Source organism: Capricornis sumatraensis, chromosome 10 (assembly GCF_032405125.1).
Source record: "Capricornis sumatraensis isolate serow.1 chromosome 10, serow.2, whole genome shotgun sequence".
Taxonomy (NCBI): Eukaryota; Metazoa; Chordata; class Mammalia; order Artiodactyla; family Bovidae; genus Capricornis; species Capricornis sumatraensis.
In genome coordinates, this window is record NC_091078.1 from 29,393,833 (window position 1) to 29,417,025 (window position 23,193).

The 23,193-nt window shown below is 37.1% G+C and overlaps 1 protein-coding gene across 2 annotated transcripts in view; it reads left to right on the plus strand.

Moving 5' to 3' along the window:
• ANK3 (ankyrin 3) overlaps positions 1-23,193 on the plus strand; it is a 375,510-nt gene that overhangs the window by 338,531 nt on the left and 13,786 nt on the right. For both annotated transcript variants that reach the window (XM_068982038.1, XM_068982040.1), the window contains 2 exons: positions 2,356-2,734; positions 17,645-17,732. In XM_068982038.1, the coding sequence (XP_068838139.1) occupies positions 2,356-2,734; positions 17,645-17,710 (445 nt within the window). In that variant the 3' untranslated portion in view covers positions 17,711-17,732. The remainder of the gene's footprint in view (positions 1-2,355; positions 2,735-17,644; positions 17,733-23,193) is intronic.

Consider the following 23,193-nt stretch of genomic DNA (forward strand, 5'->3'; position numbering starts at 1 on the left):
CTCTGACCAGGGATCAATCCCAGGCCCTCGGCAGTGAAAGCACACAGTCCTAACCACTGCACTGCCAAGAAATTCCAATAGCCTGTTTTAAATGTATGCTTTTTAGCAGTTACTCTTTTTCTAAAATTACTGTTTCAATTGTGGAATAATACATGCCTTGAAAGGTTGGTTCATTTTGCTAATCTAGAGAGGGAAAGTTACATTGAACTCAAATATAATTTTTAAAGCTACTGATAATTAGCTGAAGTAAAATATAAAAAGTTTTATACATGCTAAAATGGATGCACTTTCTTTACTTTAGAAGCCTGTTTTCTATTTTATTACCTGTTCTATTATTCTTTTCACATAGCCAGTAATTAATGCTCATTTTAACAGAATTCTAAGTCTTACAGAAATATGAGCATTTGTATTATTTCCTTACTTCAAACATAAATATGCTTACTAAACAAAATTTTAAAATATAGATTTTAAAAATCAATACAATGTCATCATTTTCAGTAACCATCACTGAAATTTTTGTAATTTCTTTTACATATTGTTTTTAAATGTCTCATCATAGAAAATGAAGAGAAGCAAAAAAAAATCTGTCCTTATCATACTAAAAAAAACACAACATTTTATATATCCTTTCTTTTTTCTACATGAATATTTTATGTAATTTGCAACATAGCATATGCTTCCCGGGTGACTCAGCTGATAAATAATCTGCCTGCAATGCAGGAGACCTGGGTTCAATCCCTGGGTTGGGAAGACCCCCTGGAGAAGGGAATGGCTACCCACTCTAGTATTCTGGCCTGGAGAATTCCATGGACTGTACAGTCCATGAGGTCGCAAAGAGTAGGACACAACTAAGTGACATTTACTTAATATGTAATTCTTCACCCCCAATAATACTGGCATGATAGAAATTTGTTTATAACTAAAATAATTCCCTAATCATGAAGCTGGCTCTTTTTATAGTGGCCTTCCTGTAGAAAGGTAAGAGCTAGTGTCCTTCAGACACTGGTTCAGACCCCACCATCACTAGGTTTTGCACTTTATGACTTTAATTTCTAAGCTCTAAGAACATCACTGTCATTGGCTTCAAAGATAAGAATACTACTACTTTCCTCAAACAGGTTTATAGATTGAAAAAGAAAGCCTGTAGCATACCTACCCAATGACTGATGCAAACAGACTCTCAGTAATAGTTAGCATTATTTTTCTTTCTACACACATCCGATTAAAATATATTTTACTTCAGTGGCAACTAGTGATAAACTTAACATCAGTTCTTTTTACCCGGCTTGTTTTACAATCATATTTAATGCTTTCATATTGCTTGCTCAATAAAAATTCCCAAAGAGGGTATAGACATTTGCAAAGCAGATTTCACAAAACTCTTTTTTGAAGAGTTGTAACATCAATGAATTCTATGTTCAGCCTACAAAAAAAGAGAAGATGGAGACAAGATATAGTACTCATTTTGATGTCTGAGTTCAGATACAGTCACATAATTTATAGTTGCATAAGAGGAAATTAGATACAGTGAGGAGTTAGATATAGTTATCATATAGAGTCTTTACAGTATGAGGGGACTGTCTGTCCTTAAACATATGGAATAGGATTGCTATTAATATTTTTGAGAAAGGTGTTTGATCAGAGTCTGATTTATAAGAAATACACATACATATGCTTAACATACATATTATACAGAAAACATTGCTCCACTTTTACTGTCTTCAGAAGTCTACCGGTCATAATCAAAGATGCTGAAAAAAATATACAAACTAGAAGATAGAAAGTCTACTGAAACCAGTAAAACTTAGAAACCAATTTAAAAGAAAGTAATGGGAGGGAAAGATTTTCAAGAATCTAAAGGAAAACAGTTGTCACTGGCAGTAGAAGCGTCAGGTGAGCATCCACACCCTGATCCCCAAGGAGAGTCAGCAGAGGTCAGGAGTGGACAAAAATGAGAATCCAAGTAAGGTTCTCATGATTATTCCATGTCTGGAAAAGCATGACGGTAAAATTCACAATTGGAAACATACAGAGACTGGAACATAGGGTTCTTGGGGACACCAGAACTCTCTTCACAGGAATTCACTTTGTCCTTTGTCATCAGTTTTTTCATTGGCAATAATAGAAAAGCATTTTGAGATCTCCATCTCTTTTCTGGAGCCTATGTATCATCTCCTTACCCCACACCCATGATAAACCCCCACAGTTTGAAATCCAATAACCGGATTTTTTATACTTTTCTATTATACGTCTTCAAAAATAGTTAAAAACATGGTTGTTGAAAATTCAGAGCCTCTGAAGCCCATTTGCAGCCATATGTTACCATTGTAAATTTCCACATTTTCTCTGTTGCAGCCCTGACCAGTGTAGAGATTCCATTACCTCCTATCTCAAAGGGGAGCCTGGAAAATTTGAAGCAAATGGAAGCCATGCAGAAGTCACTCCAGAAGCAAAGACAAAATCTTACTTTCCAGAATCCCAAAACGATGTAGGGAAACAGAGTACAAAGGAAACTCTGAAACCAAAAATACAAGGATCTGGTCGTGTTGATGAACCAGCATCATCACTAGCAGCGTATCAGAAGGCTCTAGAAGAAACCAGCAAGTTTGTAATAGAAGAGCCTAAACCCTGTGTGCCTGTCAGTATGAAAAAGATGAGTAGGACTTCTCCTGCAGATGGCAAGCCAAGGCTTAACCTCCATGAAGAAGAGGGGTCCAATGGGTCTGAGCAGAAGGTACGTCATCTAGTCTTCTCCTATGCTGTCATTTAATCTCAAAGTCCTGACTCTTCAATGTTTTTGATTACTCTTGTAGCACTGGGCCCAATATTCTTTACTATTTCCAAATTATAAATTTGTCATCAAAAATGGTAGCACTAACGATGGGAGTAAAGAAAGTACTGAGTAAAATGTGTGCTGTCATACCTTTGCTCATTAGGAATAAACATCTTTTTAACCATTTTTCAGAAGGGAAATTACAGGGATGTTAAGTAGTAAGTATCTTAAGATCCAATATTAATTCTGTCTGGGATTTAGATTTCCTGACTTGTCTTCATTCTTGAGGATGGAGGATAATTATCCTCTCCCTCACTGGTTCTTTTACACAATTTAGAGTTCCTAGTATGTGACCCAACTACGAGCTCTGTAAGTTCTGTTGCCTGAAAGGGTTTTTTAAAAATTGAAGGAACACAGTTCCCAAGAACAAAATGAGGTGGGTATACTACTGTTGATTGATGACATTTAGAAATGTAGCATTAAAAGTATCATTTTAATAACTTTTATATCTAAGTTGATAATTATCTTAATCTTTGTTTTTAATAATTTAAAAACCTTACCATCACATAATTATTGGCTTGCTTTTAGTATTTATATGATTTCTTTACATTATTTATTTCTTTATAAGAAATAATATTTCTATATTCTTTGAGGGTAAGCATTTTTAGACATTAAAAAATTTTAATTGAAATTATGATGTGTAGATGGATATAAGAAATTTAATATCAGTTCTATTCCCTACATTTTTGACTGCTTTTTGCTATCTTGATTTTTGTGTCTTTTCCTGAACTATGCAGTAGACATAGATTGAGAGTTATACATCTTTGGAATAGTAGTACTTGAGGTTTTCCATAAAACATCAAATTTACTTAAGATCTTCTACAGTGTTTTGGGTAGGAAAAAAATCTTCTGTAAAATAATGAACCCATGATTAATTTTAAGTTTAGAAAAATTTAGTAAACTCCTAATCACTTAGGAGCTAATTATCAGCTTATTAACTAATCATATCCTTTCCTTTTCCCTTCTGCAGGCTATTTTTTTGATTACTTTCCTGCTTGTTAGGAAGGAAAGTAAGAGGAAGTAAAATTCCCGGGCTTTTCTTTCATTTCCTTCCTGACAAGTGTTATTTTCAGTATTGATTTCTGCCTTTTTGTTAACTCTCAGTATATTTAAGCAATATGACTTTGGATGGAATGTTCCCTTTTAAAATGAGCCCACAAACTATAGTGAGGAGCTCTAGGAGGTAGTTGCTACATAGTGATGTTTTAACGATGAAAATGTATTCTGCACAAGCCCATTAGAAATTGATAGGAAAGTTCTGAAATAAAATGACAAAATAATGTAAGTAAATATTTCTATGTGTGTAGTACATATGCCTACATATTGCCCACTGGGGAACCATTTTCATTTGAAAATGAAAGGCTTAACCCTGGATGGAAATGCAGCTGAATTCATCCATAATGGAAAAATAATCACTGTTATAAGAAATCTCAAAAAACATTTTCTAAGTGAGTTTGTGCCTTTAGTGTCGGTCACTGGTCCTACTCCAATGCAAAAATTCTTCAGGAGTATAGCAATTCATAATGAAGTTAAAGCTTCCAGAAGATAAGAATCTGACCTCTCAAGAAATCTGAAGATGTTCAGGATGTCTCTTCTGTGATTAGACCATAGTAGAATAGCAACCAACTAGGTCATCGGATGTATGATCTCAGAAAACAGCCCCCTTTTTGTCCCCTGAAAAATCAGGTCAAAAGTCCGGGTGCAGCTCTTACACGGATGACTGCCTGCTGTTACAAGGTAAAATTCTGCTACTTTCCACCACTTTCTATGCAGCAACCATGGCAAGGAGTACTCAGAAAAATTCCATTTGGTCTCCGAGTTACCCTCTGTGCCACTGCCTAGAGAATTCTCTGAAAGGAATCCTGACCAAGATTGTACTACCATCTTCTCTCTACCCTTCACCTTAATATTGGCAGAGATTCCACAGAGACAAATGGAACAAATATTAGCCAAATGGCCACAGTTTCTTTATGTGAGGGGCTGGTCTCAGATGATTCTTGATAGGATTATGATGTAATTGACATCTAGCTTTATCGTTAATGTTTGCATTAACATATGTTCTTCTGCTTTTAAATGTCTCAGTGAAAATCTTTCCCCAGTCTAAGATTCTGTGTATGGATAATTCAGGTTTAACTTTCTCTTATGCCTCATCTAATCTATTAATCGCTGAATGCTCAGTAATGCTTTTGCAAGATGAATCTGTCTTACCTTTTTCTGCACTTTTTAGCCATTGTAAGCCCCCCCCCCCACTTTCACAATATTTAGATCATTCTAAGTGTCCAGAATGCATGGTTCTTTTCTTAAAAAAATTTTAAGTAATAGGCAATTTATCAGTCAGCATCTTTGCAAGGAGTAAGTAACTTAAAAACTATTTCCTTTTGACACCATATTATTCAATAGGGTATTTTGTTCAGATGAAAATTCCTACAAAGGTAAGGTTGATATTACTGTAACATTTTAGAATATTTGGTAAGTTTACCTTTGGTGAAAATGGCCTACTTTATTATCTATTGTATTTGAATAACATTTCATTAATTTTTGCTAACACTAATGCCTCCTTTAACAGTTTTACATATTTTTTCCTATTTTTACCAATATTAGCTACAATTTCTATCTCTGAGACTATCAGATTTGGCATAACTAGTACACTTAGAAAACAAAATACTAAAATCATTTCCATTAACATTTAGAAATAACATTATTCAGTATGTACTCCTGGACCATGACATTTAAGTAAAAACTGAAGATAATTTCCCTTTGACTTATGATTCAATCACTTGGTAGTTTTTCCTTATTCTTATTCTTATCACCTAAAAATTAATATTGTGTATAATTACCATATTCTTATCTGTAGTTATCTGTGAAATGTTTCTGTTTTAATTTCATATCATTTCTTTAAAACCTCAGGCTTACACCTATTTTACATTCTTTCATTTGAATAAAGGAATAAACATCTATAAGTTCCAATTATGTATTAGGTGCAAATTATGCTGATATATTTGTATACCTTTTGCAATGTTCAAAATAGCTTCTGATAAAGTTGTCAAATCTGACCAAAATATCATAAAAATCAGAAATACTATGCCTTTTTCTGTAGATCAAATCAAAGATGGCCTTAATTGTAAGGTTATACATTCATGTCAAATGTATAATACTTTAACTAGTTTTAAATCTATACTGTTTCCCCAAACTAATAATTAGTAGCATGTATGTAGTTTCTGATTCCAAAGTCTCCATAATTGTTATTTTTAAGAACTTAAAATTTTGCTATCTTGATCTTTACCTGCATATGTGTATTTATGCATTTATATATGCATTGCATTTATATATACACATAAGTATATATATGCAGGTAAAGGTCAAAGTAATTAAATATATATATTTTATGTATACTTTATACTAATCAGTTCAGTTCAGTCGTGTCCAACTCTTTGCAACCCCATGAACCGCAGCACGCCAGGCCTCCCTGTCCATCACCATCTCCCAGAGTTCACTCAGACTCACCTCCATCGAGTCCATGACGCCATCCAGCCATCTCGTCCTCAGTCGTCCCCTTCTCCTCCTGCCCCCAATCCCTCCCAGCATCAGAGTCTGTTCCAATGAGTCAACTCTTCACATGAGGTGGCCAAATTACTAATATTTATACACATATATACATACACATACATACATACATATCGGAGAAGGCAATGGCAACCCACTCTGGTACTCTTGCCTGGAAAATCCTATGGACAGAGGAGCCTGGTAGGCTGCAGTCCATGGGGTTGCCAAGAGTCGGACACGACTGAGCAACTTCAGTTTCACTTCACTTTCATGCATTGGAGAAGGACATGGCAACCCACTTCAGTGTTCTTGCCTAGAGAATCCCAGGGACGGGGGCCTGGTGGGCTGCCGTCTGTGGGGTCGCACAGAGTCGGACACGACTGAAGCAACTTAGCAGCAGTAGCAGCATACATATATATACAGAGTAATTTCATTTAGAATCCTACTCAAAATTTCCTTCCACTGTAATTTTTTTAAGATTTCCACAAATATACATCATGATTTTCCTTAGAGGGAGATCTAGCAAGTAAAAAAGTAATTCTTTCTTGATTTCCTTTCTCAGAATGTCTTTTATTTTAAATGTGATGGTAAAAATTATACTAAAAATGCATTTATCAGGACTTGAAAGGCAGTGAGAGTGATTCAAGCTCAGAGGAGGAACGGAGAGTCACTACCCGAGTTATTCGCCGACGTTTGATTATAAAGGTATCCCACAGCTAGATCAGTGTGGGGCAATGCTGTATTATTAGACCCTTCCTTGCGGTTTGGAAAATTCAGCATGCTTGGTAACTAAACGGTGCTATGTGTGTCTTTGCATATCTGAAAACTGGTAAAAACAACCACTGAAAGGAAAAACCCATGTCGCATGGTAGTGAGCATTCTGTCTAGGCCTGTGTTTGACATCTGGTGGTTGTCATTTTATCTGAGAATTCTTGGCATTTGTTTACTGCTTTCCTTGGAGAAGTGTTCTGTGTGTGAACAAAGATCCTATCTTGGTGAGAGAACAGTTCATATCAAATGAAATGTTCAACTGAAATCCCAGAGGCTCTTATGAAGTATGAGGTAAGATAAAGAAGAAAGAGAAGAACGAAAAGGCTCCCTTCTCAGTCTTACCAGTTTTTAAGTTAAAATCAGTTCTTCTTTATCAATCAGTGACTAAGAATTCGGTGTTATAGCCTGGCATCGATGTATGTGACACAATGTAAACCAAGCAAAACTTCCTGAAATAAGGTTTTTAACTTGATTGACATACAAAAAAAATCAGGCTGTATTTTTTTAAGTAGGGGAAGCAAGTCTTACTGCAAGTGAAAAATGTAATTCCACCCTGTTAGAGTATAACTGAACTATGAATAAATCTTGATTTCCCCCACAAAGGCCTTCTGAAGTACTGACCTTGTTCATGGGAGATCCCACAGACTCCTTGCAGTATGCTGTTTATCTTCATTACTATGCCTTTAGAGAGATCTTTCTTGATGTCAGAATAATTTGAGTGCAGAGAACTAGGAAGCCATTTTCAATACACGCCTTGAATGTGGTCCAAATAACCTGATGCTCCTTGGTTGGCAGCTCTGAAGAGAAAGAAAGGAAAGGAAATATCTATTGAAAACCATTTATCAAACTTTTCACCCATTTCCAAAATGTCAGGAGACCCAACAGAGAGGCAGGGACGTTGGCTTATGTATCCCAAACTTCTCAATCCTGCTGCTTATAAATACTTTTCATGTAGATGAGAAGAAAGAAGAGAACTAAATATGCAAAATCTGTTCTAGTCTAATTTTTCTAATAACTCTGGAAACATCAGAGAAGAAAATAAGTCCTTGTCTAAATCCTAAATTATCCACAAATCAACCTCAAGCTCAATAGTTGCCATCACTTCTTTGAAAATTACAGGTAGGCAAGCCAAATTACCTGCTATCTATAAAGTCCTCATAATCTCATAAAGATACCTTCCACACGTTTTCTGGGATTAAAGGGAAGAAGTATTTAATTTGTTTTTTCAGAACATATTCTGAAATATTCTGCCATTATTCTGCTCAAGCTTTGCTGGTCCCATGATTACTCTCTTTAAGAAGTGCTATTTAAAAGTAAAACATCTAGACAAAGCAAACCAGACACAATGGCTTTATGCTTAACATATGACATACTCACGTTGCATCAAACTCACCTCATTCATTTATAACAGCTGCCCAGTAGAGAAGTTGACTCCTCTACATATGACAGAAGGAAGTAGACATAATCCTGCATAAAAAGTGGGAGAAAATGTAGAGAAGTTTTACTCTGGAGAATACTCAAACGAAACAATAGGAACATCAACCCCCTCCCTAAGTCAATGAGGGTTATTTTAGTCTCCTAAAATTCTAGACATGCACTTGCAAGTCAGCTTTTAGGTAATTTTGTTAGCATAAATTATTTATATATTTAAGTGTAACATATAATTATATATATATATATAAACATTTTTATTAAGAGCTTAAGTTTAAAAGGCTGAAATACACTATGATGTTATAGGCTTCATAAAACACAGGAGACCATGTGCTCTCCAAATCTTCACTTCTTGAAGTCAGTGTAATTTTAGGTAGGTTTGAGTGGAATCATCAGAAGATAGATTTTATAAATGGGGAGGCCATTGTATAAATAATGGAATCACTTAAACAAGCTTTGAGAAGTGTCTTTTATATGTGTCATAAAACTCAAAAGCTAAAGAATAACTATAATTATAATTGGAAGGTATAATAGGTATAACAAAAAATTTTTGTAAACTATATATATAGAAATCTTTCTGGTTACTTTTTTCCTGATCAGATTTTGGAGGCCCTTGAAAAAGAACACATTTCTTTTGCTTTTTCTCTTTACTCCACACACTTTTACCTTTGTAATGTAAAGGAGCTTGAGACTGCAAGTACGACATGGTAAATGTCACATGGGATCCATCTCTGTTTAAAAAAAAAAAGAAAAAAACATAAAATGAGAATGTTAGGACCTAAAGGAGTCATTGAGACTAAAATTATTTCTTCTCCTAGATGATAAAACCAAGCATTAGAGAGGAATTGATTTACCCAAAATCACTCAGCTGGATGTTAAAAATTCTGGAACCAGAACACAGTGCCCTCTAGTGACGCACCTTCTACCTGCCTTTTCCACAATACTGTATTCTCTTCCAGGACAAAATGAAAGGGAGTAACTTTTCCTAGATTAAATTAGGCACTTGGTCACTTAGACTTTTCCAGTAGTACAGAAAGAGACAGCATTAGGCTATCTTTCTTGGAAACTGTTTGATGGGGCTGGAATGCTAGGAATTTGACCTACTTTATGGAGGCTGTCCAACTTTTGACTGAACCAGGATATTTACACTGTTTGCCATAGTAATCCCCTTGGCACTTAGAATCTTAGAGCTGAAAACTATTTGAGAGTTGCTCCCCACTTCCAGAGCTAGCTTTCGCCAGGAAGTATCAATGGAAGCAGCAGATTCCATTACCTCAGGTCTAGGCAAATCTGTCTTTATAGCCATTCAAGTTGTATAATAAAGAGGATGAAAGCATAATTTTATGATTTTTCTCTTTAATGTCATATGTGAATTCATTCATTTTCTAATTTTTAAATTTTTTTGTTTAATATTCTCAAGTCCCTAAGAAATGAATGAACTTAAACTCTCCCATTTGTTTAGGGATTTTTAAATTTTATAAGTATATTCATTTATTCATATCTAATATAATATCACGGTGGTTTCAAATGCTTGGAAGCAGTTTAAGTAAACTGACCAGTGTCTGTGAGCTTGTTTATATTATTTGCTCAGCAAATTCTATGATTACAAAGGTAAAACCTTAATTCAAACCATTGTGAACTTTGATAAGATTCAAACAACTGAATTTTTACTATATAGTTCAACTATATTTTTATTTCTACTTTTGAGCAGTTTTACTGATTTTCAAAACAAGCGTTTAATGTATGTTTTCCCCCACCAAACAATTCAAAAGTACAAAAAAGTTCAGCTCATCCATTCCACTTACCAGAGGTAACTTCGGATTGTTTTATATACCTATAACAGTATGTATGTGTACATAGAATATACATGTACATAGATCCCCAGGATGTGGGTTTCTAGGAATATAAAAATGGGTTATACTATACATATTGCTTAGCAGTTTGCTAAGTTTATATATATATTTTTTTCTCATCCCATCTTTTGAAATTATACATTAAAGCAAAATTCATACATTTCATGTTGTTATTCATTTTATGCAAGAAGAGAAAAACAGAAATCCTAAAATGCAGTACTTCCAAAAGAAAGTACAGCTAGTCTTCATAAAGGTGGCTACCAGGAATGATACTGTGACACTATATGTGCTCTAATTTTCCTTTGAAATAGGCAAGGAAAAAGTAGGTGGAGATATTGCCAAAAATAATGCCATTACCAAAAGTAGCATGGAGATTTTATTTACTTAAAAGTACAAATATTTTCAAGAACTTCAGAGAGCCTCTAATTTACCTGATGAATGAAAGATGAAAAAAAATTTTACATGTATTTTGTGACACCTTACTAACTTTCCAGTCTATCTAATCAACTACTATCTAATCCATTCCCCAAATCTAGTGAGTTTTGCAAAAATCATGCAACTCATTTTGACCTTATTAAGGCACTAGTTGGCCATATTTAGTGCCCATTTAAGATTAAGATAAGTATCTTTACCTTTAATTATACATAAATAGTATCAATTTTCGGTAGGAAACAATGCCTGCATACCACAGCAGATCTCAACAACCTATATTGCCTGTTATTTATAAACAAGACTTTGCTTTTTTCTAAGGCTATTAATATAAATCAATATACTTAAATGTATTTACTGTGCTTATAGATACACCTACTAGAAATGTCTTTCAGAGACTGTCTGAAAATTGGCATCTTTCTCCACTGAAGAGTCAATTTTGTAACCATCTCTAATAGATGGCAATTTTAATGGATTTTCCTAGGATCCTGGAATTGTCTTAACACTCAAGGACCTGGACATGTCCAGTAGTTACCTCAAACATATCTCACTTACTCATGTTTATAGTGAAATCTTTCATGACCTTTTTTGAGTTTTCTGGTGCCTCTAAGCCTTTACTTGTAAAATAGTGTTTTTTCCTAAATATATAAAACCAACCATGTTGTTGTTCAGGTGCTAAGTTGTGCCTGACTCTTTGCAACCCATGATGGACTGTAGTACGCCAGACTCCTCTGTTAACGCCTCTCCCGCAGTTAGCTCAGATTCATGTCCATTGAGTCAACAATGCTATCTAACCATCTCTGCCGCTCCCTTCTTTTGCCTTCAGGCTTTCCCAGCATCAGTCTTTGCCAGTGAGTCGGCTCTTCGCATCAGCTGGCCAAAGTATTGAAGCTGCAGCTTCAGCATCAGTCCTTCCAATGAATATTCAGGGCTGATTTCCTTTAGGATTGACTGGTTTGATCTCCTTGCAGTCCAAGGGACTCTCAAGAGTCTTTCTCCAACATCACAATTCAAAAGTATCAGTTCTTTGGCACTCATAAAGTTGGACCTTCTTTATGGTCCAGCAATCACATCCCTACATGACTACTGGAAAAACGTAGATTTGACCTTTGTCAGCAAAGTGATTGTCTCTGCTTTTTAATATGCAGTGTAGTTTGATGGGTTTGATCTCTGGGTTGGGAAGATACCCTAGAAAAGGGAATACCTAACCATTCCAGTTTTCTTGCCTGGAGAATTTCATGGACAGAAGAGCCTGGTGGGGTGCAGTCCAGGGGTCACAAAAGTCAGACACGACCGAGCAGCTAACACTAGATTTGTCATAGATTTCCTTGCAAGGAGCAAGTGTCTTTTAATTTCATGTAATTGCAGTCACCATCTGCAGTGATTTGGGAGCCCAAGAAAGTAAAATCTGTCACTGCTTCCACTTTTCCCCCTTCTATTTGACATGAATTAATGGTATGATCAGATGCCATGATCTTAGTTTTTTCAATATTGAGTTTAAAGCCAGCTTTTTCACTCTCCTTTTTCACCCTCATCAAGAGTCTCTTTAGTTTTTTTTCGTTTTCTGCCATTAGAGTGGTATCATCTACATACCTGAGGTTGTTGATATTTCTCCCAGCAATGTTGATTCTGGGAGAAAACAGCCAGCCTGTGTTTCATTCAGCCCAGCGTTTCACATGATGTACTTTGCATAAAAGTTAAATAAGCAGGGTGACAGTATGCAGCTTTGTTATACTCCTTTCCAAATTTTGAACCAGTCTGTTGTTCTATGTCTGCTTCTTAACTGTTGCTTCTTGACCTGCATACAGGTTTCTCAGGAGACAGGTAAGGTGGTGTGGTATCCCCATCTCTTAAGAATTTTCTACAGTTTGTTGTGATCCACACAGTCAAAGGCTGTTGCGTAGTCAGTGAAGCAAAAGTAGATGTTTTTCCTGGAACTCCCTTGCTTTCCCCATGATCCAGTGAATGTTGACAATTTGATCTCTGGTTTCCCTGCCTCTTTGAAACCCAGCTTGGACAGCTGGAAGTTCTTAGTTCACATATGCTGAAGGATTTTGAGCATAACCTTGCTAGCATGTGAAATGAGCTCAACTGTACAGTCTTTGAACATTCTTTGGCATTGCCCTTCTTTGGAATTGGAATGAAAACTGACCTTTTCCAGTCCTGTGGCCACTGCTGAGGTTTCCAAATTTGTGATATATTGAGTGCAGCATTCTTATAGCATCATCTTTTAGGATTTGAGATAGCTCAGGTGGAATTCCATCACCTCCACTAGCTTTGTTCGTAGTAATGCTTCCTAAGGCCCACTTGACTTCACACTCTGGGATGTCTGGCTCTAGGTGAGTGACCACAGCATCATAGTTATCCAGGTCATTAAGACTTTTTTATGTACAGTTCTTCTGTGTATTCTTGCCACCTCTTCTTAATCTCTTCTGCTCCTGTTAGGTCCTTGCCATTTCTGTCCTTTATCATGCCCATCTTTGCATAAAATGTCCCCTTGATCTCTCCAATTTTCTTTAAGAGATTTCTAGTCTTTCCCATCCTATTGTTTGTCTCTGTTTTTTGCATTGTTTATTTAAGAACTCTTTCTTACCTATCCTTGCTGTTCTCTGGAACACTGCATTCAGTTGGGTATATCTTTCCTTTTCTCCCTTGCCTTTTGTTTTTCTTCTTTCTTCAACTATCTGTAAAGTTTCCTCAGACAACCACTTTGCTTTCTTGCATTTCTTTTTCTTTGGGATGGTTTTGGTCACTGCCTCCTATATAACATTACAAACCTCTGTCCATAGTTCTTCACTCTACCAAATCTTCATATATCTAGTTATCACCGCTACTGTATAATCATAAGGGGTTAGATTTAGGTCTTACCTGAATGGCCTAGTGGTTTTCCCTACTTTCTTCAAATTAAGCCTGAATTTTGCAATAAGTAGCTCATGATCTGAGCCACAGTCAGCTCCAGGTCTTGTTTTTAGTGACTGTATAGTGCTTCTCTGTCTTTGGCTATGAGGAATATAATTAACCTGATTTTGCTGTTGACCATCTGGTAATATTCATAGGTAGACTCATCTCTTGGGTCACTGGAAAAGATATTTGCTTTGACCAGTGTGTTCTGGCCTTTGCCTGTGTCATTTTGTACCCCAAGGCCAGACGTGCCTGTTATTCCAAGTATCTCTTGACCAACCATGCAAAACATAAATAATACTCCTTAAGAACTTTTTACAGATTTTTAGTGCTTCAGGCAGGACACCTCTACATATTTTTCTATTTCCTTCCCTCTCTTAACTGTGCTGAATGAAATTAGTCATAAACAAGGTTCAAGATGAATTAAACAAGCATGAACAACAAGAAACATCTTATTTTATTTTCATCCCATCTCTGTACTCCAGTGAGGTAAAATGAGTCAAATGTCCCATGCATGACCTATGAGCCCACAATCTATAAAAAAACAAAGTCATTTCTTAAAAAAAAAAATAATAATAATTTTGTTAGCCAAATAAGGTAGATTTCAGTTAGTCTTTGTTATTTTAAACCAGAACTTCCCTTCTACGGGCTGTAATAAAAACAATCATAGAATTTCTCATCATCAGCAGACACTAGAAAAATTCTCAGAACTACCACCTTTCCCATGACAGTAACGTTAAAAGAATGAGAATCCTGACTCTCCCAGAAACTCAGCTGTCTTCATCAAGATTTGCCATTTTTCCTTTAAAAAAAAAAGAAAAGAAAAAAGTACAGGGTACAGTGACTATAGCACATAGTACTATTGCATTGCCCAAGTCACCTCTTCAACAAGAAGTTTTACTACAATTCAGCAGGTCTCTAAAGTGGGTCTGCACTTAAGGTGTTTGTTCTTATTCCCCAAAAATCTTAAGTGAGACTGACCTAACGTTGACACCAGTGAAGAAGGTAATGTGTTATAAATACAATCCCATTTTTGCTCTCTGAGTGGTTTTTCTTATCATATAATCATAAAGCTAATAGGTATTAAGTAGTTAGTAGTAGTAGTTTGTTGCTTAGTCGTGTCTGACTCTTTGCGACGCCATGGACTGTAGCCTACCAGGCTCCTCCCTCCATGGGATTCTCCAGACAAGAGTACTGGAGTGGGTTGCCATTTCCTTCTCCAGGGGATCTTCCCGACCCAGGGATCGAACCTGGGTCTCCCACATTGCAGGCAGACACTTAAACCTCTGAGCCACCAGGGAGGCCCAATAGGTATTAAGGAACCATCTAAATCTACTGAGCTATTAGCAGGAAAATATGAGGCTACTTTGGCAAGTTAAGAATTTATTCCCTTTTTTTTAACTCACCAGAGAAAGAACCTTGACAATTTCCTCTTCTAAATCAGATAGCAGTCACTACCTGAAAGATGCCATCATACATTCCTTAAGTAATTAATCAGTCATCACGGAGGATTCCTTCACTTAAAGATGATATTCTGAAACTATGTACTTCATCAGACATAGTTATTATCATATACAACTTAAAGGCTAAGTCTAGAAAAAAATAAGCTTTTCTCTGTACTCTCAACTTTTCTCACAGTACTTGAAAAAAATGTACATATTACCCTCAGTAAAGGAATTTTAAAATTAAACAAAGAGTGATTGATTAATATAATACCCCAACTAAGGTGCTACCTCAATTCAAATTAGATACAAGGCAATCCACCAAAATGAGAGATTTGGTAGAACTAGTGAAGAAACATTTATTCAAAGTGAAATAATCTAATTAGAGCTCTAATCATTAGCTAAATCTTTTTTCAACAAATAAAACCTTTTTGTTTGTCTATCGATGTATAACTGCATTCTATGATTACATATTTTCAAATTCGTCCTTCTTGGAGTTTGTTGCTAACCATCATTCTTATACGTATTTGAGGTTTAATGCTTTGAATGTTGTTGACTGCTAAATAATTCCATGGAGTCAGTCTTCTCCCCTTGCCCTAGAATAGCAAGTAGAGTTTTATACCTTCTTTTTCTAAAATTCCACAGAGCATGTGTGTGGTGTATGGAGTGGTGTGGAGATCTATGCATCTAGTTTAAAGCTAATCTTTATGCCACATCCTTTAGGGAGAGGAAGCAAAAACCATTCCTGGTGAATCTGTCACAGAAGAACAGTTTACTGATGAAGAAGGCAACCTCATCACCAGAAAAGTAATCACCAACGGGATTTCATGCTTCTCTTGGGTTTAGATTTTCTATTTGTTTGCTATAGTGTCAGCTCTTGAAACAAAAGAGAAAAAGCTCTCCTTTTCACTATTGCTTCCTATACAGATCACTCGGAAAGTACTAAGACGAATTGTTATCCCACAAGAGAGAAAACATGATGACGTGGTAATGGAGAGGGACTGTCAAAAAGAAAGTAGAGGATAAAAGCTTTGTGAATGCTTTAGAATATGCTGCTAACAGCCTGGCATCTGCAGTGTGGCAGCTTGAAGCATTTGCTGCTTTTGACATCTTGTGTATTTGATCAGGGTCAAAGAAAAAGACTTTCCTTCCTAACATTCTTTAACACCATATACTTTTACTATCTTTGGAGTTTTCACAGAGAGTATTTCATTGATGGAGGATGGAATGTGCCAGTTCAAGCATGGGAGAGAAAATTTAAAAACCCTCCACCACAACCAAATCCCTTGGCCATCCCCAACCCTAGCCCTCCCGACCCAGTACTTTACCTGCAGCCCAGTGCCTGCCTAGGACCCGGAGAGACAGCACTTGTTTCCAGCAGATGCATAAGGTTTAATTAAAAGTCAGAATGATAAAAGCTTGTCATAAGATCCTTACATTGAATCTAAACATTTTCTCTTTCCAGTATATTCTACAGGGGAATACAAATCCCCTTCTCCACCATCTTAACCTGAAAAGGATTTTCCTCTCTGGGTTAACAACAGCCCATCTCCCATGTACCAGTTAAAGAACCAAAGTCATCACCGAGCAGCGTAACTCAGCAAATGAATCTCTAACTCCCAGAGAAAACATCTCTGGTTATTTTTCATTTCTTTCCTTTCTCAGACCTTACCCTTTTCATTAAAAAAAAAGAAACTTCAATACCTGTGTTTACATAAGAAAAAACTAAACTGAAAATTTCTGAGAAGGAGTAATTCAGAAAATTGGAAGGACTACTGTGTTTTCTGTTTTAACTAGGTTAAAAGCTGAGCATTTGTGCAACCACTTTGCTCACAGAGAAGTGTGTCCTTGATGCTCAGTGAAGAGAGGTCTTGTTTTATGGAAAAAGTATGCCTACTTTGTCAGGAGTAAGAGGAAGGGCGTGGTAATTTCACGAATTAAAAAGGAAAAAGTGTCTCTCAGCCCGACAGCACTTCCACGGTGTTTAGTTCATGATGATTGCTTCACTGAGAAATTTCCGTCTCATTACAACAGATTACTTAACATTCTGCTGACTTTAAAAGGCATAAATTATAACTTACTAATATTTTTTTACAACTGGGGTTTGAGTGCCTTGAGAGCTTTAGTGCCTTGAGAGCTTTAGTGATTTCTTCTAGCTTCACAGGAAATGGACAGGCTGTTTGAATGATCACTAATAGAATGAATGATTGTGAAGTATAGTAACATGGTATTCATTCTGATGGCGCTCTTCAGCTTGCCTTGATGCTGCTGAGCTGTGTGGTTAAGGTAAATAGATGGTATTTTTGGACATGAAGTGACAAAGTGCTTTAAACTGTGTCTCACTTACCCTAATCTAGCCTCAAGGAACCAGAACAGAACCTGCTTTTCAATGAAAACTCTTTCACCACGAAACCTTAATGTGTACATTCCTTTCAAAACAGGGAGAAGGTTATAAGGTGAAGATGAAGAAAGAAGTCCGTCAAGTGGAAAAGAAGAGCCACTCATAACAGTAAACGGCCAACCAAGGTGGTAAGTGTGCTCAAATCAACAACAGCAGCACATCTAATTTCACGAAATAAGGGATCCATACCTCCTCCACCCTTCCTTTCTTTTTCACGGAATTACAGCTTTGAATATCCAGTATGCAGTGGCAGTCATTTTTATATTTGTGTATACAAACACTGTTGTTGTTGTTTAGTCACTAAGCTGTGTCTGACTCTTGTGACCCCGTGAACTAGCCTGCCAGGCTCCTCTGTTCATGGGATTTCCCCAGGCAAGAATACTGGAGTGGGTTGCCATTTCCTTCTCCCAGGGATCTTCCTGACCCAGGGATCGAACCCAGGCATTGTCTCCTGCATTGGCAGGCAGATGCTTTACCACTGAGCCACCGGGGGTGCCCAGACACACACACACTAAAGCTATGGCCTCCAGCTCACAGTCCATAAACTTTCTCTTCACAAATTAGTCAGGAATTTAAATGTGAATGATGTTTTCAGAAGCAAATGTAAATATTGATCAGTGAGTCTCCTCAAAGAGTGAAGGCTGTGTTTAAGACGCAGTAGCTTTATTCATTCTAACAGGAAGGTTATTCGGCAACAAATAGCTCCTATAAATGTACTTGGAAAGTTGTATTGATTCAGTTTCCCACCATTTTTGCAGAACAGCATCTGAGAATATAATTTTGGTTGGAATATATTGGTTGCCAAGTTTAAATGGAGTGACTGAAATCTCTATATACTACTTAATATATTTTGTATAAACAAAGCAAATTAAATAGGCTAATGGGACGACTGTGTTTTGTAAGGTAAAATGTTTAGTGAGCTTTGTTTAAAGTTGTCTGAATTTTTCTTCAGAAAGAAGGGTGTTTTCCTTTAACATTGTTTTCTGAACTTTACCTTGTGTTAGTTCTTCCTACGGAACCACAATTAGAAAGCCCATATGGGGTGAAAAAACAGATAGAGCTTTGAAAAGCTCTTTGTAAGTCTGTGAGACAAAGCTGGATGAGTTCTTAGGGCTGTTCACCAAGAGTTTTCTTAGCCCCCAGAAACAAAGTGCAAAGAGATCCCAGTTTCCACTTCCATTCATCTGCTGTTCCCCAGTTACCAGAATCCTGGTATTTGGAGTGTTGCCATAAGGAACTGAGAAATCAGAGTCTCGTTGCTCCAAATTTTGTATGTGAGGTGACTGTAACTAAGACCCAAAGAAATTCTTAATCCCTCCACCTCCAAAAAAAACTCTTATTATTTGCCTGTTTATTCACTTAAGGATTGATTTCACTTTCTCTCCATGAGGCTTTCTGCCTAAGGCACTGGGGAATCACTGGTAAACAACACCAGGGAGGTACTGGCCCTCACTGACCTTACGTTTGGAAATTTCATGGTAGTCAGTCGTTTCAGTATTTAAGGCTTTGAGAAAACTCCTAGGAACTGCAGAGAGCTCTGGAAAGAACAATGTTTGCTATACACACTCGTCCAGTGTTCCAGGTGTACCCTTCACTTGATTCTCAACAGTCACTCCTCTTGGATTGGCAGCTTTATCATCCCCATTGAACAGGCTCAGAATTGCCCAAGGTCACCTAAATAAAAACTGGCAGAAATAGGATACAAACCCTAACGGGCAGCTCCGGAGCCCACGCTCTTAACCCTGTTAACCGGATATCTGACCTGGTCTGAGGTGACAGGGAATGTTTTCTTTGAGAAAATGGCGCTTGAGCTGTTTTAAAGGGTGAATAGGATTCAGTTGGGCAGAGAGGAAGAAACTGGACGGTGTTTGGGGTAGCCTTCCAGGCACAGGCTACTGCGTTTTGCAAAGGCCAGAAGGAGAAAGAAACAAGAAGGGAGAACAGGTCAGTGCAGCTGTTAGAAGCTTTTGGCATTGTGTCTGGAGAGGTAGGAAAGATTCAGGTCTCATAAGCCTCTTTCCACTAAAAGTCTAGGTTTTGCATCACTTACTCTAGCTGCAAGACACAGAATGAAGGGAGGTGGCAATAATAGATGAGCAGATAACCTGTTAAACTACTGAAGATGCTGGCTTGGGCAGTAAGGATTATAAGCGGTAGGGACAGTAAGGCTAAATCAAGAGATAGTGACATGAATTGCTTTTTGTCAGATGATAAGGGTGAGGGATGAGAAAATTAAGGATAACATCAGTGAGGCAATATCTAGAATGAACCCACCCATTATTCATGTCTTACAGCTGAACCTAGTAAAAGACATATTTTTTTTTTAACTGACGTGTAGCTGATTTACAATATTAGTTTCAGATGCATAACACAGTGATCCAAAATTTTTATAGATTGTACTCCATTCAAAATTTTTATAGCTTATACTCCATTTAAAGTTTTTGTAAAATACTGGCTATATTTCACTGTGCTGCACAATATGTCTTTGTAGCTAATTTATTTTACACACATTAGTCTGTACCTCTTAATCTCCTACCCTTGTCTTGTCCTTTCTGCCTTCCCTCTCCCCACTGGTCACTAGTGGTTTGTTCTCTATAGCTGTGAGTCTATATTTTGCTATATTCTGTAATTACTTATATGTGGACTAAAAAATAAATAAACCATAATATTCTCCAGGTCCATCTATGTTGTTGTAAATGGCAAAATTTTCCTTTTTAAACATTCCATTCCATATATATATATACACCACATCTTCCTTATTCACTATTTTGACTCACTTATTTTGCTATTGTTTCTGTTGCCTTAGGGGACATATCCAAAAAAAATATGGCTACAGTTTATGTCAAAAAGCATTCTGTGTTTTCTTCCAGGACTTCTGTGGTTTCCAGTATTACTTTTAGGCCTTTATTCTTATCGTTTTCTTTTTGTATGTTGTGACAAATGTTCTATTCTTATTCTTTTACATGTGGCTGTCCAATTTTCCCAGCATCACCTCTTGAAGAGACTGTCTTTTCTCCATTGTATATTCTTGCCTACTTCGCCATAGATTCATTGACCATAAACGTGTGGGTTTATTTTGGGGCTGTCTAGTCTGTTCCATTGATCTGTGTGTCTGTTTTTGTGCTAGTAGCATACTGTTTTAATTACTATAGCTTTGTAATATAGCCTGAAGTCAAGGAGCATTGTACCTCTAGCCCTGTTCTTCTTTCTCAAGATTTCTTTGGCTAATTAAAAAGAATGCAATAATGCCATTTGTAGCAACATCAGTTCAGTTCAGTTCAGTTGCTCAGTCATGTCCAACTCTTTGCGATCCCATGAATCGCAGCACGCCAGGCCTCCCTGTCCATCACCAACTCCTGGAGTTTACCTAAACTCATGTCCATCGAGTCAGTGATGTCATCTAACCATCTCATCCTCTGTCGTCCCCTTCTCCTCCTGCCCCCAATCCCTCCCAGCATCAGAGTCTTTTCCAATGAGTCAACTCTTCACATCAGGTGGCCAAAGTATTGGAGTTTCAGCTTCAACATCAGTCCTTCCAATGAACACCCAGGACTGGTCCCATTTAGGATGGACTGGTTGGATCTCCTTGCAGTCCAAGGGACCCTCAAGAGTCTTCTCCAACACCGCAGTTCAAAAGCATCAATTCTTCAGCACTCAACTTTCTTCACAATCCAACTCTCACATCCATACATGACCACTGGAAAAACCATAGCCTTGACTAGATGGACCTTTGTTGGCAAAGTAACGTCTCTGCTTTTTAATATGCTATCCAGGTTGGTCATAACTTTCCTTCCGAGGAGTAAGCATCTTTTAATTTCATGGCTGCAATCACCATCTACAGTGATTTTGGAGCCCAGAAAAATAAAGTCTGACACTGTTTCCACTGTTTCCCCATCTATTTCCTGTGAAGTGATGGGACTGGATGCCATGATCTTCATTTTCTGAATGTTGAGCTTTAAGCCAACTTTTTCACTCTTCTCTTTCACTTTGATCAGAGGCTTTTTAGTTCCTCTTCACTATCTGCCATAAGGGTGGTGTCATCTGCATATCTGAGGTTATTGAGATTTCTCCCAGCAATCTTGATTCCAGCTTGTGCTTCTTCCAGCCCAGCATTTCTCATGATGTACTCTGTGTATAAGTTAAATAAGCAGGGTGACAATATACAGCCTTGACATACTCCTTTTCCTATTTGGAACCAGTCTGTTGTTCCATGTCCAGTTCTAACTGTTGCTTCCTGACCTGCATACAGATTTCTCAAGAGGCAGGTCAGGTGGTCTGGTATTCCCATCTCTTGAAGAATTTTCCACAGTTTATTGTGATCCACACAGTCAAAGGCTTTGGCATAGTCAATAAAGCAGAAATAGATGTTTTTCTGGAACTCTCTTGCTTTTTCAGTGATCCAGCAGATGTTGGCAATTTGATCTCTGGTTCCTCTGCCCTTTCTAAAACCAGCTTGAACATCTGGAAGTTCACGGTTCACGTATTGCTAAAGCCTGGCTTGGAGAATTTTGAGCATTACTTTACTAGCATGTGAGATGAGTGCAATTATGCAGTAGTTTGAGCATTCTTTGGCATTGCCTTTCTTTGGGATTGGAATGAAAACTGACCTTTTCCAGTCCTGTGGCCACTGCTGAGTTTTCCTTATATATTGTTATATTGAGTGAAGCAAATCAGAGGACTAATATTGTATGACATGTAAAATCTATAAAGAAATTATACAAAGGAACTTATTTACAAAACAGACTCACAGACTTAGAGAAATAACTTATGGTTGCCAGAGGGAAGGATTTGAGGGGGAGACAGAGTTAGGGAGTTTGGGATGGACATGTACAGACTGCTATATTTAAAATGGATAGCCAACTAGGGAACTCTGCTCAGTGTTATGTGTAGCCTGGATAGGAGGGGAGTTTGGGGGAGAATGGATACATGTATATGTATGGTTGAGTCCCTTTGCTGTCCACCTGGAACTATCACAACTTTGTTAATCAGTTAAAAAAAAGATGGCTTTGGCTATATGGCAGATTAATAAAACACTAAGCATGAATTTGCCGTTCACTCTGTTTAAGCAATTGTAAGTGATAAATAAAACTAGAAGAGTTCAGTTAGCTGTCAGCTTTATTATGCCCCTAAAAGTTTAGTAACTTGTTCAGTCATAGAGTCAGACTCTGAGTAGGAAAGAACCAAAAAGGTTATCTACACCAGTGAAGTCATTTTTCTAGAGTAACATATACCTAATATCTATGAATAAATGACACCAAAAAAAATGTGAAAATGTTAGGCTTCCAGGGTCATTTAGAACAAATTAATACAGAAATGACTTGTCAAAAATATACAAGAGACATCAGAATGATAAATAATCCACTCCATAAAGCAGTGGGCTTGGCTTTGGCTCATTTGCTACACCACTCAAAGGAAAGAGAAACTCAATAGGAGCATTCATACGAATGTGAAAATAGCTTCAGTGTAAAGCAAACTAAATGTGTCCGATGGAAAGAACAGTGATTTGACTGCAAGCCTCATTTTACTCTCCAGGGTGGTATTTACCTTTCATAAGTGAACTTAGGAAATGAGTCCAAGAATACTGCCTAT